Source organism: Peromyscus eremicus, chromosome 3, assembly GCF_949786415.1.
Source record: "Peromyscus eremicus chromosome 3, PerEre_H2_v1, whole genome shotgun sequence".
Taxonomy (NCBI): Eukaryota; Metazoa; Chordata; class Mammalia; order Rodentia; family Cricetidae; genus Peromyscus; species Peromyscus eremicus.
In genome coordinates, this window is record NC_081418.1 from 6,061,306 (window position 1) to 6,080,268 (window position 18,963).

At 37.3% G+C, this 18,963-nt stretch overlaps 1 protein-coding gene across 1 annotated transcript in view; it reads right to left on the bottom strand.

Moving 5' to 3' along the window:
• Nucleotides 1–207: 207 nt before the first annotated feature.
• Nucleotides 208–18,963, bottom strand: part of Sema3c (semaphorin 3C) — a 154,497-nt gene continuing 135,741 nt past the window's right edge. The window contains exons 13-17 of the mRNA XM_059257259.1: nucleotides 18,005–18,046; nucleotides 14,451–14,608; nucleotides 8,667–8,734; nucleotides 6,359–6,489; nucleotides 208–2,820 (exon numbers count right to left, since the gene is read on the bottom strand). Coding sequence (XP_059113242.1) covers nucleotides 2,407–2,820; nucleotides 6,359–6,489; nucleotides 8,667–8,734; nucleotides 14,451–14,608; nucleotides 18,005–18,046 — 813 coding nt within the window. The 3' untranslated portion in view covers nucleotides 208–2,406. The remainder of the gene's footprint in view (nucleotides 2,821–6,358; nucleotides 6,490–8,666; nucleotides 8,735–14,450; nucleotides 14,609–18,004; nucleotides 18,047–18,963) is intronic.

Sequence of the window (18,963 nt, forward strand, 5' to 3'; positions counted from 1 at the left end):
AGTGGATGTTAGTAGATGGATTCAAGTTTGAACTTGAATGAAGGCTACTGCTATAAGAGATATATGTATTCTGGAATTCTTAAATTCTAAAATATTTAATAGTTTGTTTTCACAAAATCAGATAACAGTCTTTAAATGATAATAACATTTCAGTAGTTTCTATCATATTAACACATACTATGCTAAAAAGAAAAGTGAAAGACATCCTCCAGGGAGTTCAATGTTTTATTTTGCCAAACAAATGATTTCTTCAACATCTAATTAAATTTTCATGTGGTAACTACATTGAGTTTGTTTTCTCTAAACAGGGTGATCGTTCACTGTAATGACAGCTTCATCATGCTAAGTCTATTCACAAACCTACACTTGGAGGGGAAAAGTGCATACCTAGGTAATTTTATATACAATACAAATGAAAAACATGTTAAATCATCAAACTGCCCAAGCACACACAAAAAACCAACTAGTCACCCATATTCAATATGTATTAATTAAGTTTTTTAGAAATACATATATTTTACATTTGGCAGGGTTATGTTGAAGAGTAATTTCTGTATCTTTAAAAGGAAAGAAATGAGCATGTAATTAAGGTAAAAAGAGGAGGTATTAAATAACACAAATAATAGCATAGAATTAACCATCACCATCTAGCAGTTTGAAGTTATGTGGAGCAAGGGGACCGTGCTTTGGAAGTCATTTTACTTTAAATGTTTATACAATAGATGAATCACAAACACAGAGGACCATGTTAGCACTGCACGTAAACACATTGTAATTTTTGCATGTATAAGAAAAAATAAAATGTGACTGTTTTAAGCATGAAAACCATTTGCATATGGGAACTCTCTCGTTTACTGTAGCATGTACACATTAGGAACAATAATTTAAAAACAAAATTGGATGACATTTATGCACTCTGCTTTAATTGTTTTCTGTAACACTGAGGTGCCCTCTTAGAACATCAAAATTTACCATCACTTAACTAAACACATTTTCATTTTCTGGTAATGGATATAATCCCTCCACATTCCCTTCCCTCTTTTCCTCCTTCCTGACCTTCCTTCTTTCATGTCTGTCTGTCCTTCTTTCCTGCCTGCTTCCCTTCCTCCCTCTCTCTCTTCCTTTCTTTATATTTAAGCCCAGGTCCTTGTGCATATCAAACATGTAATCTACCACCAACTTACACCCTACACATGGTTTTCCTTCTGGAGTTTTGTTTACAATTCTCAAAAAGGAGGCAGATCCCCCTTCATTACCTTGGTTATGACTGTTAATAAGAGGTGTGTTTCAATAGTGTTGGGTACAATTTCTCTTTCTCTCTGGAAATATAAACATGTATTAAAATAAATTTAAATTTAAAAATTGAAGTTCTATCATTAAAAGAAGTATGAGGAAATTTTCCATAATTTATCCATTTAGTTTTTAAATTGGAGAAAATAATTTTAGTATACTTTTTTCACAAACAATCCAAACATTTTGATAGCTTCACTCTGTATGGAGAAGTTGCATGTTTTAACAATGCTTCCTCCTTGTTTTGTTTAATTTGCCCAGCAGACTAGGAAATGGAAATCAAACAGTAAATCAATTAAATAATGTAAGAGTATATGTAAGTCTATAATAACTTAAATAACTTCCAAAAAACAAAGTGCTTTTATTTGGAAGATGATAACCTAACAGTAGAAATACCAATGCCTTACTGAGACATCTTCCATCAAAGGCCTGGACAGCCCAGGCTATTCATTTTGTCTTCCTGAAACAAGAGAACAGAGACTAATGGCAAATCTCAGTAACTGGCACACATTATGATCTTAAACAAAGGAACAAGCAAGAATATAATTCACTGGAAGCATGTGAACTCATCACGTTCTCTTTATGAGTCACACTTAACTTTTAAGTAACATCTGGATGCTCCCTTCCCCGTCATTTGTCTAACCTACACGACTTTGGATGGCTATTCTGTCGCAGGCATTTATATGACATTTACTATGTGAAAATTGTGAATTGGAATTTGTTTTCATGTATAAAAACCACTGACAATTAAAAAGCTAAACCCCTAGAGCAGGGAAGGAACAGCACAGGGTAATTTATGGCCCTCGCTCAACCGAGGGTGTAACAGTTCTGCTTCTGTAGCTGCATTGATGCTGAAGAAAAGACACATAAAGATATAAATAAAATCTGGGATAAGTTAAATATTTCTATGCACCATGAAGACCATGACATGTCTAGTGCTAGTCTGTATCATACAAGAAGATGCATGCTCATTTAAGTTCACAGAGAACACACTTGAGAGCGAGTCTCCAGCTTTTGTTAGGAATTTCTCATGGGTAAAGCACAAGACTTTGCTCAGTAGTTGACCAGTGAAGACAGAGCATTTGTTACTGGAAGCAAAGCCGCACAGATGAGCGTTTATGACTCTGGAAGCTGATTCCTCCTGTTTCTGCTTTTCCTGCTGTTGATGAGAGCCTTCAGCTTGCCATAGTCCCCCCTCATCTTCTGTGGCTCTTCTCCCAGCTGCTGCTGCTGCCGGGTGTCTTTACAGTACTGGTTGATGAGCTGCATTTCAGAGTGGCTGAATGCCCCCAGGATGTCCTTTGGATGAAAGGGTAGAGCCCTCACAGAGCCAGCCCATGTCCATGGGGACCACTTGTCTGTCACAACGGCTACCATTTCTGAATCTAAAACTTTGAAGTTAATCTTGGCTATGGTCTGCTTGAAGCTGTTCTCAGTGGCGATGCAGTGGTAGAGCCCTTGGTCAGAATCCTGAACAGAGCGAATCAGCAGTCCTTGGGAAGTGGCTATAATTCGCTCATTGAGCTTAACCTATGAGAGAAACACCATGAATGTCCCAAATGGAAGACTACGATTTCTAAAACAATACACTCAATATATACCAAAAAAAAAAAAAAAAAAAAAAAAGTTTCACAACTAGGCAGAAGCATTGAGGATCTTCTGTCTCAGAGTATGCAACATTATGATTAGTTCCACTAATCACATACACTCTTTTGTCTACAATGTGCAATCTTGTCTCTTGAACTACCGAAGGAGTTAGTAAAGGTACCACTTACACAGGAAAATCTGAAGTGGGTTCCTGTGATGGCTAGTTTTACATCAAATTGACACAATCTAGAGTTACCTGAAAGGAGAATTTGAGAAGATGCCTCCAAAAGATGCCTCCAGTCTCAACTGAGAAGATACCTCCATAACATTCTGCTGTATATCATTTTCTTAATTAGTGATTGGCATGGGTGAGCCCTGCCCCACTGTGGGTTGCACCATTCTTGGGCTGGTGGTTTATAGTTCTATCAGAAAGTAGGCTGAGGCAGTCACGGAGCCTACATGGGTCTGTGATAGGCCCTCTGCATATATGTTGTGGTTGTTTTGCTTGAGGTTTTTGTGGGACTCCTAACAGTGTGAGTGGGGGTGTCTCTGACTCTTTTGCTTGATATTTGCACCCTTTTCCTCCTACTGGGTTGCCTCCTCCAGCCTTGATATAAGGATTTGTGCCTATTATTACTGCATCTTGATATACCATGTTCAGTTGATATTACTGGGAAGTCTGGTCTTTTCTGAAGAGAAATGCAGCTGCAGTGGACCTAGGGAGGAAACAAGTGGGGGGAAGGGAGTGGTGACTGGGAGGAGTGGAGGGAGGGGAGACTGAAGTCAGAATGTATTATATGAGAGAAGAATAAATAAACAGGGGGAAAGCACCAAACTGATGTGTTCACTCTTGGTTATATACTTTTTATGAGATTTAAAAATAAAATAATACATAATCCCTGATTAGAAAAGAAAGCTGGTTGAGAAAGCCAAGGGGAACAAGCCAGTAAGCAGCAACCATTCATGACCTCTGCATCAGCTTCTGCCTCCAGGCGTCTGCCCTGTTTGAGTTCCTGTCCTGACTTCTTTAAAGGACGAACAGCGATATGCAAGTGTAAGTCAAATAAATGCTGTGCTCCCCAAGTTGGTCATGGTGTTTTATCATAGCAGCAGTAACCCTAACTAAGACAATTTCCCTTCAGACAAATGTAGTTTCACCCTACACAAACACAAGATTGGTAGTTCTTTTGGCATCTGATTCCTAGGAAACAGTTTTATATTAATGAAATTCTTACATGATATCCATTTAGCCCTGAAATTATTTTAATTTTAATTTTTATGAAACTACTCACTTGTAAAAGCAGAAAATAACTACTATGGGGTTCATTTCTTTCTTTTTTTTTTACAATAAGTATTCTCAACACAGGTACACACACACACACACACACACACACACACACACAGAATTTTGAATGTTTTCAAGGATCTTGTCCAATTATCACACTACAGGATGCCTAAAAATAAGTTGCAAGGACATTACCTTACAAGACTTTCAAAAAAAGTTATTTCCACAAGGTAATAAAAACATGTGGTAGTGTTTAGTCACTATAAGGCTCATAATAGAAAATGACCAATCACTGGGTATTGGCTACACACATGAGATCCATTTGCTTCACAATTAATTGCCTTAAAATAGTAGCTATTGTATTATCAATGAAGATACCAAGAAATCATGTGGTGGGAAGTTTTCTGGTATTTATAATCTGGATTATCTCTCTTTGAGTAAAAACAGAAACAGGACCAAAATCAAGAAAGTTAATACATGTGAATATTTTTACATGACCAAAGTTCTGCACAAAAGTACATTTAATTGTTAATAAAATCCAAATCAAAGGTTGTATTTAGATTTAAAATGTATAGTACTGAGTGAGTTAATATTCATCATGTAGCTACAGGTGCCAGGCAGCAGAGGTCAGAGTGACTTGGATTTTCAGAAACTGGAGGAACAGGGGTTTGTGAGCTTCCTGGTATGGGTACAGGGAACCTGAAACTGGGTCCTTTACAAGAATGGATTAAGAGAATGTGGTACATATACACAATGGAGTACTACTCAGCAGAGAAAAACAATGACAGCATGAAATTTGCAGACAAATGGATGGAACTAGAAAATACCATCCTGAGTGAGGTAACCCAAACCCAGAAGGACAAACATGGTATGTACTCACTCCTAAGTGGATTCTAGATATAAAGCAAAGAACAATCAGATTGCAACTCACAGAACCAGGGAGGCTATATGGCGGGGGGACCCTAGGATGACTGTGGCTTAGAGTAAGTTTTGGTTTTACTCAAAAAAAAAAAAAAAAAAAAAAAGAAATAAACAAAAAACAAAAAAAAACCCAAAAATTTTTTAAACTATCAGTGGATTCAGAGGAAATAGGGAGCTCCAAAGCCCACCTGTTCTATCCTTTCTGCCACACAATTAAATCTCCACTTATGCAAATGGTCATCAGCCTACGATTTAATGTTTCAGCCTCATGGAATTCAGTTACTAAAGACCATATAACACATTTGAATAAGCAAGGGTGAGAGTTGGACCTGTTTTTTCCTGTGGAACCAAGGTCCCAGTCACTTTGATACAGTGTCTGTATTCTATAGCTTTCAGTCATGTGCACTTGCATAGCCTTGATTAACAGCACACAGAAACAAAAGCACCTACAATAGAACCTACACAAATGCAGGGAGTGCATCCAGTTTCTGCTTGGCGCCATCGAAAGTGAGTATAGTAACAACATGCATTATAGAATTAGAGGTTGCATGTATGTGCATGTGGTTTTTTCTTCTCATTTGTCAGGACAGTGTGACATCAGCATTATGGAATTCAGGATTTACAATATGTCACTCTATGCCAATTTGCGATGCCATTCTTTCCAAACAGTTCTTTATAATCGATAAAATTTTAGAGTAAGAATGTATTTATTTGCAAGTCTAGAGGCCTTTTTCCTTAACAATAAATAAATCCAGTGGCCTCATAAGCAATTATTGCATAAATTACCTGAGTGACATATAAGGGTCGTGAATGCTAATGCAATGGAAACATGACCACACAGCAGAAAAATGCTCCTTGCTACGAAGGAAGGGTTATAGTTCAACATAATTTCTTGCTGAGGAAAACGGGATGTTTTTAAAGCTCCTTTTATGTTGTGAGTCACACAGAGGTGCTGTTGTACGCAGTCTTAGCTGCTGGCTTTGCAGACATCCTTTCTTTCACACGTGCCTCCTTACATGACCACTCAGTCCTAGCACTTGAGCTCTTGTTACAAGCACTAAGGCTGCAGAGGAGCCGGGCAGAGCAGATTTCTCATTAATCCCCCCGTCTGAGGACAAAGGATTTTAAAGATGACGGCAAAGACTTGGCACTGACCTAAAAGGATGTTTCTCTGTCCTCACTTCCCAGTTTCATCTGTGCCTCCCTAAGAACTGGGATTTAGTGCTCCTCCCAGAGTCCTGATGGACAGCTGGGAGGTGGGGGCAGGCCACTTACCTCTTTCCTCCGGTCTTTATCTTTCTGCAGCAGCCACTTGATAGATGCCTGTGGAGATTTGGGGGCACACTCAAGGAAAGTGCTGTTATTTCTTACTCCATACTGAACAATTTCAGCTGCATTTCTGTATGCTGAAAAGCAGAAATCAGAGGAATGAGAGAGAAGAGATTTAGAGAGTACTCCTCTACGTGAAAGCTTCTCTCTGTAAAATTGTGCTCAGTATGGCTGTCACCATACGGTAGTAGGTATAATTTACGGGTCTAGCCATTTTGTTTTAATGTAAAGTAAAAGAGACACTAAAAGTTACCTAAGGTTTTATTGGTACACATTTATTACTCTGCACTGAGGATTGTAACAACTTTAATTAATTATTATAACAGCTTTTTAGTTAGATTTTCTCAGTTGCACAAAGTGAGGTCATGAGTCATGAATGACATGGGTACATGATTATATATCTGTACATACATAACATGTGTAATATGTGAAGGAGTACCCTGTAAATGCAGTGTGAAGTGCCAGACAAAATGGGAGCTCAGTTTATGCCATTCACGAAATCATACTCAGTGAGAAATGGAAGAAGCGCAAACAGAAAGCATGGGATGTCCACAGTATGATACAATGATCGAAAAGCCAGGCTTGGAGTCAAAGGCCCGTGGGATAAATGAATGCACGTCCACACCACTGGCTGTGTAAGGTGAGACAGGTTACTTGAGGCATCTCTGTGTTCCTTTAGTCATTTCTGAAGCATAGATTATAATATTTTTAAACTTTTAGATAAAAATTTTATGGGAAAGGAAGCACTTAGTGAAACCAGGCAGAGGTTAAAACGGGACCAGAAGGCTTTCTTCCTAAATCAGGGATAAAAATCGATGTTGTGACAGGTTTTAAACAGTGGATGAGGTCATCACAAGAAAGCCCTTGAGCTCAGACCCAAAGTCAGTGCGATATTGGACATTACCTCCACTGTTACTCTCCTCACCACTGTGACAAGGGGCATCAGAAACAGGAACTGACATAAAGTTTTATGTAAATGCCCCAGGAATAGCAAGTGACAAAGCAGATGAATTCCCTGAATTAGATGTATGAAACAACAAAACAAAACGTCTACCGTGGAGTTGTATCTTGGTTACCATAAAAAGGAACAGGAATGTCATTCTTTACTAAATGAAGGGCCAGGCTCCAACGGGTGGTAAATGTAAGTTCGTCTCTAGCCTAGGTATAGTGAACTTGGGGCTTGCTGCCTCATAGACCTGAGTCCTGCCGTTACTCTTCATTTCCGTTTTTTTTTAATTTTATAAATTTTATTTTATAAAAATTTGCACATAGTTTCATCTTTAAAATAATATGCATGCAGCACCAGGTGAGTCAGGAGAAAGAGCTGTTTGAGGTGGAGGGAAGTGATCCATGAATAGTTTAACAAGGCATCTCTTTGTCAGGACAAAGAGGAAGGGGTTGGGTTAATTGTAAAACAGGGCAGGCCTGTAGTTGAGTCTCAGCCTGGATCTCTGAAGGATTATTCTCTGCATCTGTAGTACTGGGAGCAGTACATGCCTCTAGAAAGGGATGAGTTAATACACAAAATGTGCTAGGAACACATAATGAATTTTATAAATATGAAAAAATCATATCCACGTTAAAGAGTAAAGGGACTCTGACAACACAAAAAGAGCTATGCGGAGCATCACAGATTCTGTGGGATTCCACCCCACAAAGTGTCTAGAAGGGTCAAATTATAAAGAAAATTGGACGGTTACTGGCAGGCACTAGGGGAAAGGAGATGCTTAGCAAATATTTAATAAATGCAGTGGTTGTGTTTGGGAAGACAGTAAGGACCCTAAGATACCTGGCAGATAGTCCCACAGTGTGAATGTGCTAAATAGTACAGAGGCCCATGGTTCAAAATCATTAAAATCATAATATTTTCTTATGTATATTTTCTTCAGTAAAATAGTGTTTATTGTGTTACTTGTTAGTGAATTTTAAAAGTAAAATTTTGCTTGAGAAAGAAATAAGCCACTAAGAGAATCTGTGTTTGCCATCTGTGTGAGGGACCTACCCGCTCACACACTGGCTGCCACATACTCCAGAACACGTGTTTCTTGTGGTTCTCCGTAGTCATACAAATAGCACTTAAGTTTAATCGCCACTAACAAATACTTTACAAACTCAGGAGGACACGTTCTTAAGTGAGTGACTTGAGGGAAGATTCCTTATTAAAGGAGACGTTCGGCATGACTAACACCCGCTCACTTGTGATACCTTTTAGACTGGACCCTCGGCATGACTAACACCCGCTCACTTGTGATACCTTTTAGGTTGAACCCTCGGCACTGTGTCAGTGGGTTCCCGTGTCTCACGTCCTGCCTTCGGCTCCTCCTGCAAGTGCAGAAAATATTAAAGGGATTTGACATTGCTGACAGTTATGCCACACTAAAATCACCCCATTTTAAACTTTGCAGCATTTTGCTTGTCTAAGCTTTAATTTAGAAAGCAACTAGAGGAAGTCTCATTGTTTCACGCAGCCCTCTGACCATTCATGGTGCGTGAGTGACAGATGGAACCCAACCTTCCTCTACATCTAGTCAGTCCTCTCTCTCTATCATCTGTGAGGGGACAGCCATAAAATTACTGTATGCATCACTCCCAAGTGGATGCTGGGTTGTCTAAATAACTGTATCAAATTTTATTTCACAGATATTAATCCAAAGTGCCTTAAAATGAAAACTGCTAAATGGTAAACTCAACAGCATTTTTCTTCTTCTAAAAGTTTTGTTTAAATAAACACATTTTTGTTTAAAAGTCAGTACTCTATAGATGTTTTAAACTATTTTGAAACAAATAAGATTGCTGAATACAAAGAAAAACAACCTTTTACTTAAAAGATTTTCAGGCTTGCAAAAATGGGTATATATGTACAGTGAATTCTAGAATGCTTATATGCACGGTTTTTTTCTATATTTGCTATATTTTCTCTTATGCAAGTATATATGTATAATATAGCATAATAGTGTATTTACTGTTATATAGACATATATGAAAACTTTTAGAAAATGAGATATAGATATAATGCTGCATGCTATAGACAACAATATTTATATGCTAAAATATTAATATTTATTTAATAACATCATTGAGCATATGGGATATAATAGTTTCTCAGTCCCCTAAAATACTTATTAGGAGACTTTCTAAGGTTTATTCATCTCCAAGTCAAATAGTTTCATTGCTTGGAACATACTAATGGAAAAAGCATTTCAAAAAATGAGTTAAAAGCCTTTCTAAGTTGGAAATTAGTTACATAAAACTTTACGGTATTTTCTCATTAGTGATTTCTCTTCTTGAGTCTCAGGTTCATGAGGGCTATTAATTTTTACTTCATGATGGAAAAGAGAACAGTTGGATGCATACAGCCACCCCTAAAAGTCATATGGACTTTAAATATTGACAATACACAGCTAAATGATTTATGAATAAGAATATCATTTAGTTGGATTAAGTGTTAAGCCCTAACATTTTATCCTGATGATAAAATATTGAGCAAAATGAGCAGAAATAAAAATGTACACAGTGATTACTAAACATACAAAACAATATTAATCTCAAAGTCACTCATGATTTAAAAAAATCTCATTTTAAAATTATAAGAAGTGGTTAATACTTTATGTTAACAAGTATATTTATAGGAATATTGGCATATAAATTGCACCATTCAATTATATATGTGTATAGTATCACACACGCATAATAGTAGAGGTACCAGTCACTCTCATGGAAGGAAATACGATCAGTGTCCTGTTCTAGACCAGCTCCATGCCCACTTTTACTGCCATGTATTTGCATGATTTCCTACTGTTGATCCTGCAAATGTATACTAAAACAGCACTTTGTGAGTGTTCTTAGGGTTGAGCTGGTCATTTTCAGCCTTCCAGACACTCAATGTCATTCACAACGTCTAAATGTATTGTCCTGTAGTCAGGACTATGAGGTGCTACTTGTGTGCAGTACATAAACTTTCAAGCTAGGCGAAGCGAACTTGCCACATCAACTTCCAGACATTCAAATAGAAAACCGTGTTGTAGCTCTTTTTAAATGATGAGATCAGCGAGAACCTTTGGTATGTGTCACTTTCCTTGAATGCATTCCTGGAGCATAACAGAACCATGCTGGTAGGCAGCATGATATTATATTACATGTAGGATTTGGCTTTGGCTGACTTTGCTGATGTTTCAACATTATTCTCAATTCTTTTGGATAAACAATGAAATCATTTTCTACTTTCACAGAAAAGATATTTGTAAAGCTTGAACTGATTATCCCATCTTCCATTTTCCAACTATCTGCCTGAATTCAGGATAAATAACATTAGGAACTACACTGCAGTATATTTCATATTCTTCAAAATGGTGAGAAAAAAGTGCATATTGCTTACTATATACCAAGTTATTTAAAATGAAAGGAGCTATTTAATGCTGTGTGAATGTGTGGATTCTACTATTTCTGGCTGTGACTCTACCTCTCTGCTTCCATACAAAGGGTATGTTTTTGCTTTAATGAAAATGAATTCATCTATGTAGTATTTGCTACAAACAGATAATTCAAGGGAAATAAAGCCAGATAATACTAGTAAAAAAGTGAATGCCGGGGTGGTGGTGGTGGTGGTGGTGGTGGTGGTGGTGGTGGTGGTGGTAGTGGTGATGGCACACGCCTTTAATCCCAGCACTCGGAAGGCAGAGCCAGGTGAACCTTTGTGAGTTGGAGGCCAGCCTGGGCTACGGAGCAGAATCTAGGACAGGTACAAAAACTACACAGAGAAACCCTGTCTCACCCCACCCCCCAAGTGAATGCTGAAAATATTACAGATGGTCTTTTCCACCACTACCTTTTAGTCTCCATAGAACATAAATAAGGAAAACTGTATCAATTCATTCTGCAAACACACTTTACATTCTCCATAGCATGCTTGAGTTGGAAATAATTTGCAATATTTAAACAGTATAGATATTTTTAGTGACATGTCTATTGCACTAGCCAAAAAGAAATATGGGTAAGCTCATCCACTGTGTGTGTGTGTGCGTGTGTGTGCGTGTGTGTGTGTGTGTGTTGCTTTTTATAAGTTTTCATGATAGAATTAAGACACTGGTAGCGATATTCAAAACAGTTATTTAAATAGTTGATACTTAGATTTCCAGCCCAGCATGCATTTTTTAATGCTAGGCATGATATTGGAAGAGTTAACAGATGCAAGACAGCGTAAAAACTTTGTTTCTAAAGAGCCATGACTAAATTCATAGTTTGTGGTGGTATAATAGTGATGTGTAACCCATGTTTTAGTATGAATCTTAAAAATGTAACTGGATTTGTAATAGGTGAGACAGTATATGAACATACTCAAAGACTTCTAAAATGTACAATTAATCTCAAATATGCTATGATACCCCACACATGGGATGAAATTTTACTTGAGAAGCATTGCTTGTGTGAAAATTAAAAACTCCTGTCGGCCTAAGACAGTCTTTGCAAGGAAGGGGTTCTGCCCTTCCATTCTTTCACATTTAAACAAGGGTCTGATTTACCTATAGGATGTGGTGTTGCTCCATTTATAATTCCCACTTCACTTTGCTCTTTAGAAAGTATCATGTATCAGTTTTGTTCCTCACTAAATCTGGTTAAAAGACCAAGGACTCTAACCCTGGTTCTCCAGATGCCATATTTTGCTCTAGAGCTTTGACTGGGAAAATGTATTATCTAACAAATATTTAGCTGTGGAAATACTTTCAAAACACTACTTTTACTATATTTAGAACTACATGACAAATACTTTTGAAAAATCCAATAGTAGCTACAAAAATAAAATTTGTTCGTGATTATGTTTGAAATTTGCATCCCTCACCCTCTGTGTCCAGGTTCTAATCTTTTCAGCCAGTACAAATACAAACAATTGTATGGGAATGAGCATCCAAAAGTGAGGGAAAACTAACAGATGTGAATGAGCTCCTGCCCAACTCCTGTGACAAATGTGGGAGAATACTGAGTCTTGGAACATTGATATAAGATTCCTGCTTCAAAGACGGGGATTCCTACTCACACCTGGTGCTTGTAAAGAAGGGGGATCCAGTCCAGGCTATTCGCTCTACTCCAGACTCAAGTTTCTTGCTCTGCTCAACACACTGGCTTGAGTATCTCATAGCCATGCTTGGCTTAATGTCTTCTGTCTCCCTCCCACATGCTCCTTCTACAGGCTCATTCTGAGACAATGATGCCAATGTGTTTCCTAGTGCTCTCATCTTAAGAACTTGGGAATTTGTTTACTCCTCCAGTTCTCTAAGCTCCCATACCAAACACTTCAACAGAGTATTCGACCACTCCTCTATATGACCTAGATTATAACCCCATTCTGTATCCTTTGTCCTCCTACTCTGTTCAAACTACTTCCAATGCCAGTGCTCCAATAAAATCAACACCCAGCCAGTGACCTTTTAAAACAAGAGTCAGATGACTTCCATTCTAAACAAAAAGACTGAGTGCTGACAAAATGCAGATAAAGTCCTACCTCACCGGGCATTGGGCATTTACTTCTTTCTTTCTAGCCTTCCCTCTCCTTTCATAAGCACCAGCATGAGCTTTGGTGCTCTCTCTTGAATTTTCCACAGCACACTTCTAGAGTGCTGTTCCCCCAGACAATGCCTTGGTGCTACGTTTTTCACATTTTTCGCCTGGTTCACTCTTCTGTGCACACCATGGCCCTCTCTGACCATCCGTTCAACCTTTCAAAAGCTGCTTTGCAGGTAACATAACCCCCTTTTCCTTTTCACACCCAGAGACCTTGTGATTATTTGACATGTTCACAGGCTCCTTTAAGTGTTGTCTGTCTTCTCTCTTCCATGCGTTTTATACCCAAACACGGATTTCTACCTTTTGTTGTTGTCTTCCATATTTTATATCCATTTTCTATAACAATGCCTGAAAAGTCTTTGTCTCAAGATAAATATTTGTTGAATTAACAGACAAAATGGTCAAGATTGGCATGAAAATCCAATGGCATGGGTCCTGTAAAGCTTAAAAACCATCTATAACAGACTCCAAAGATTTTGTGTTTGTTTTTATTTAGTTGAAGTTTTTTGTTGATTTTTTTTTTTTTCTTTTAGGTCATGGCTTTATTTTGTTTTCTTGGATTGGGGGGTTTTGCTGTATTGAGGTTTTGCTTTTTGAGAAAGAACTTAAAGATGGGTGGGTAAGGAGGGGGTGAAGATCTGGAGGGGCTTGGAGGAGGGGAAGAATATGGTCAAAATACATTAAATTTACAAATATAATATAAATTTATATTATACAAATATAATGTAACTGAAAAACAATTTAACAAATCAGCCAATGCTTTCCTGGACAGTTCATTGGTTCTTAAGACTGGAATCATTTGCTTCCTCCACTGACCCTAATTTTTAACAGGTTTTGGTGCTCTCATTCATCATAACCTATATCCAAAAACTATTGCAAATATCACTTCTGCTGCATATTCTTTGCTATCTCATCAGTGTTTTCACTGGAAATCTTTTCCAACTTGCTTTGGACTTTTACTTAGGCTGTGCATCCTCTCCAGCAATCATGCTTTCACTACCCAAACAGGAAGAAGCATGTCCAGCTAGGTTGTCGAAGCAAGCTTGGTGGGTATCTTTTCCTAGAACAATTTTCTTGTGGCAAGAATAATGTAGGTAGTTCTACTCCAAATACTAACTTTTGAAATTAATCTATTTTTGTTAATTACATGAAGGACAAAAACTTTGTTATAATTAAGCAATGTAGCCACACATAGCAGTATGGGGTTTAAGACTATAGTGGTACAGAGCCACACAATAGCTAAATTAGTTAAATGCTGCCTAGTACATTCGATGAGTCCTAGAGCATAAGTTCTCCATGAAGAAGAGAACAAAACCTCACATCATGAAGTACAGCATCTTCTTTACTGAAAGACTGTGTAGTGATCAACATGGCCTCATTTTGCATTGTCTTTTTAAACAAAAACAGCCATAGAACTGATTCACATCTGCACTGTCCTATGAAGTCCATTTGGATTTTCACATGAATGTTTGGTACTCACCGCTTCCCAGTGGGGTAGAACCTGGAGCAAGAGTGGCCGTCCCAGGCACAGTATGGGTCCCTAGCCAGGCAGCAGTCTGCACAGGCTGTGCCATAGATGTGGCAGCGATGCAGAGACACTTGGGAAACCCCCTCATTGGAGCTCACATACAACTGTTGCTGTAAGGAGAATCATGATGATTTATTTCAGATGTGAAAGTTAAAAGACTTTCAGCAGGAACACATTATTCTGTATGGCTACAAACCCATGGATTCATTTAGGAACAGACTCAAAACAAGAAGCAAAGAGGGTATAAAGCCAAAATAAATAGAATTTTCCTACTGTTAATATGCCTATAACATTACCACTTTCTACTAAAAATAACACCTCCCAGTGTACGATATAGAATGCTAATCTGTTTTAAACATTGGGATCCATTGTTCTCTCAGACTTGAGCTAATATATTACATATTTAAATCATGATGTTTTCTTTTTTCTTTGACTTCTGTCTCTTAGCAAATCACAAGGAGGCTTTCATATTTTTCAAGTCCAGTAGTACAAGTCAATTTTGAAATAGAAGACATTTTGTTTAGAACAAAAAGTACTAGATAACCAGTAATAGTTAAAGTGAAAACAGGTGAACACATGTCTTTGAAAGTTATTAAAGCTATTTTAAGATTATTTGAAAAATTCCCATGTTTATTTTTATATGTAAGTGTGTATTTGGGCTTGTGTGTGGTATATGTGACATGTACACTTTTGTGTACACTTGTGTACTCATGCAGAGGGCAGAGAGAACACTGGGTGTTATTTTTATATGTGAGTGTGTATTTGGGCTTGTGTGTGTGTGAGAGAGACATATGCATATTTGTGTATGTGTTTGTGTACTCATGCAGAGGCCAGAGAGGACACTGGCAATTCTGTTCTACCCCACTCTGCCAAATTCCTTTGAGTAAGTTACTGGGCCTGGAGACACACTGGCCCCTAGCAAGCCCTGGCCATCCTCCTCTTCCCTCTGTGGTACAGTAATGCTCATGGCCACCTCTTGCTGTTTAATCTGGATGCTGTGGTGCAAACTCAAGTCCATATGATTGAATAACAAGTATTCTTACTCACTAGGCCATTTCACCAGCCCAAATAGGAGAGTTACATTTGAGCATGCCTCAAAATGTCTTCTTTGTCAACCAGTCTTCATTACTCTAACAAAAAATAGAGTTGGTTTCCTTCCTTTATTTGTAAAACATAGAGAAATTTTAAAAAACACATTACTTTTTAATCATTTGAGAATTTTATGTAATGTATGAGCACTGTGCTGTTGTGTTGTGTTGAGACCCAAATGTCCCAAATCTAATAAAGTTCCCAGAATACATACTGGGAAAAGAATTGACAGTGAATATGAATTAATTACAAGAGTAGATCAAAATATTAATGAACAAACTATTATGAATTCCAATAACATGAATCATATCTCAGTCTATTATGTCTTTTATAGCTATTTTATTCAAGTCAATTGAATTTTAAGAAATTGTCTGAAACTGATTGAATACCATATAGACATTGAAATACTTTTAAAACAATGGCACGTTCTGTGTTCTGTCAATTAAGAACACCAGATGTAAACTTTTAGCATCCGGCCCTGTGGCACAGATCTGTGAATCCAATTTCTTAGGAGACTAAAGCAGGAGAGTGACAACTTCAAGCCTTGCCTGGGCTACAGGGTAACTTCTCCAGGCCATATTGCACACTTACTGAACCTTTGTCACAAAATGAAAGTTGAAAAAGAAGGCTGGGGATGTAGCTCTGTGGAAGGACGTGCCTGGGATTCAGGAGGCCTCGAGGTAAGTTCTCAGTAAGCGGTTATAGAATAAGTAAGTAACTATCTAAAGGATACAGGCAAGTGACAGTGTTCATTTAAATGTAAATAAAATTACAAATATTTTAAGAAAAGAGTTTATTTGATAAAAAAGCAAAAGGTAGTTTTATTCTATATACTTTAATTTTTTAGTAATGTCAATAATTTTGCAATTGAGTACAAGAGTAAATTGAAAGAAATAAGGTAAAAAATGTATGATTAAGTAATTTGAGTACTAGGAAAGGTATCAAATTCATGATATTTAAACACTCTCACAAATTGTAGTCTTCCCACCTTAGAAAGTAATGCAGTGTTTAGTGAAGCCAGAGAGTTCCAGGAAATCAAGTCACTAGCTCAGCTGTGATGCTCACTGTTTCACTGAAACTATTAAACTCTCTGCACTATAAGATGTTGACAATCAACATAACATATGACCTATGAATATGTTGAGACATACATTTTATATATGACTACTATGACACAAAAATGACTGTGAAGATCTCAAATCTTGCTTCTACATCGTCTCTTTCCGTTAAGTCGTCGTAAACAGAAGGCTTCCCTGCCGGCTTCAAAGACAACTCTGACTTGAGATCAGCTCCATAGGACATTAGCAAAATGACTAATGACTTCTTGTTACTTGGGAAAATGTTTGCTATGCTCCATGCAAACATTTTTACAGATGAGATCTTTAACTCCAATATGTCATATTTATTTGTTCTCATAAAATTTGGTCAAGTGAAAAGGTCCCAAGACTGACTATGAATACCACATCATGTCTATCTAGTACGTTTGGATATGGCAAAGAGCACCGCAATTATAAAATCAGTTGTTCAAACATCTAAAATCTTTAATCTCTCTTCCAAGAAAAACAGAATCCAGATTCTTACAGACAGCACTAGATACTGCCATTTTATCCTAGGCAATTTACATATATTATTTGTGAGAAAGGCCCTGTTTCTAGACATAGAAACTTAGGTCACAGAAATTAAACAACTTGCTTGTAATTTATAGTCAAGTGGGGATTCAAATACATGTGAAGCTGACTCAATCTGACTCTAGGGAAGCAGCTCTTAGGACTTTGATTTAAGATAATGCCTTTGGGAATTGGAGCAGGGTACATCACAGACAGGAAAATTAGAATTGCTATCTTCTGCTCATGATTATTGAATACTTGAATGTTAGGAAAAATTAAATTAGCTAGTTCTTGATAATCACTATCACTCAGTCCTTCCTCAAATCTGCATCCCATAGATAAGGGACACTAACGGTTTTGTAGACATATATAAATCCTAGGAAATAGAATTGCATGATTATTTCAAAGACATGACAGCGGCAGGAAAATGGAAGTGTGTGGATCAGTCCTAGCTGGTAGGAAAGCCTTGATTTTACAGTAGCCCAAACATTATGCTAAGTTCTATCTTTAGAATGTTGATTTCTATTATAGTGGACCTCACGTGCCATAATAGTTGAAGTTATGGCAAATACAAATCACTGGAATGCCTTTCCGCATATATGGTTTGCTCTCATTAATTTTTATGCAAAACAAACCTATTCCATTTTCACTAATAGATAATGAGTCTATATCAAAGTAAAGATGATTCTGTATGATTACTTATCAAAATAAAACTAGTTTTTCAAAAGTTAAAAAACATATTTTCCTGATGGTAAGACATTTTAGCATGCATAGAACATAAAAAATGGCTTAGCTCTTGTTAGTTCTTACCTTCTTGGATGAGATTTTCATTGTTGTTATGGGAACATGATTCTAAAAGATTAGAAAATGTACATTAGTTGCTCAGATGATTTTTTGTTTTTCGAGACAGGGCTTCTCTGTGTAGCTTTGCGCCTTTCCTGGAATTCACTCTGTAACCCAGGCTGGCCTCGAACTGACAGAGATTCACCTGCCTCTGCCTCCCGAGTGTTGGGATTAAAGGCATGCCCCACCACCACCCAGCTGCTCATATGATCTTTAAAAGCAGTTTTGAATGTAAAAATTCACGCTTTGTATATAAACTCAAAATATCATATTTTTCTCTCGGTGCATAATCTCTTTGTAAAGTACCTTTCTTCTTTGGGACTAAGCCTAGACTTGCTGTGTAACATGTGCTTAAACCTGAAAGAAGTACAATTTTACCATACACTTATCACAACAGGCATTAAAATGAACTGGCAAGTGAGATCATTGAAACAAGTATTTGGGACACTGAGTTGAGGGTTGGATCTGGGTGTGCAGGTTGGGGAAGGTGTGATAGGGGAACTTTCACAACACAAAAAGTCTACAGGAGTGATTATTGTCCACCTGACAAGGGTTGTTCAGGAAATGTATTAGACTAAACCATGCTATTGAGTTCTCGCTGGTGAAACAAGGACACATATAGTTAGAAAGGGTCTTTTTTGTGAAAGAATTCACTGCAAAAGTAATCCTTCTGAAAGCCACTTGATAACTTTACTTCCTGAGTACCATCAATTAGTTTTAAACTTAAAGTTAAATTTCTGATAACTTGATAATGATCCATGAAGACTTAAATAATTTAAGCAGGAGCAAGCTCTCAAATTAAACTATTCCCACCATTATAGGTTTTTTGATTGCATAGATTTGTAAGCATTTAAGATGAAAAAAATGGTGACATCACTCTCAGTTGCAATAATTTTTATTATCTTTTATTAATATACACACATACA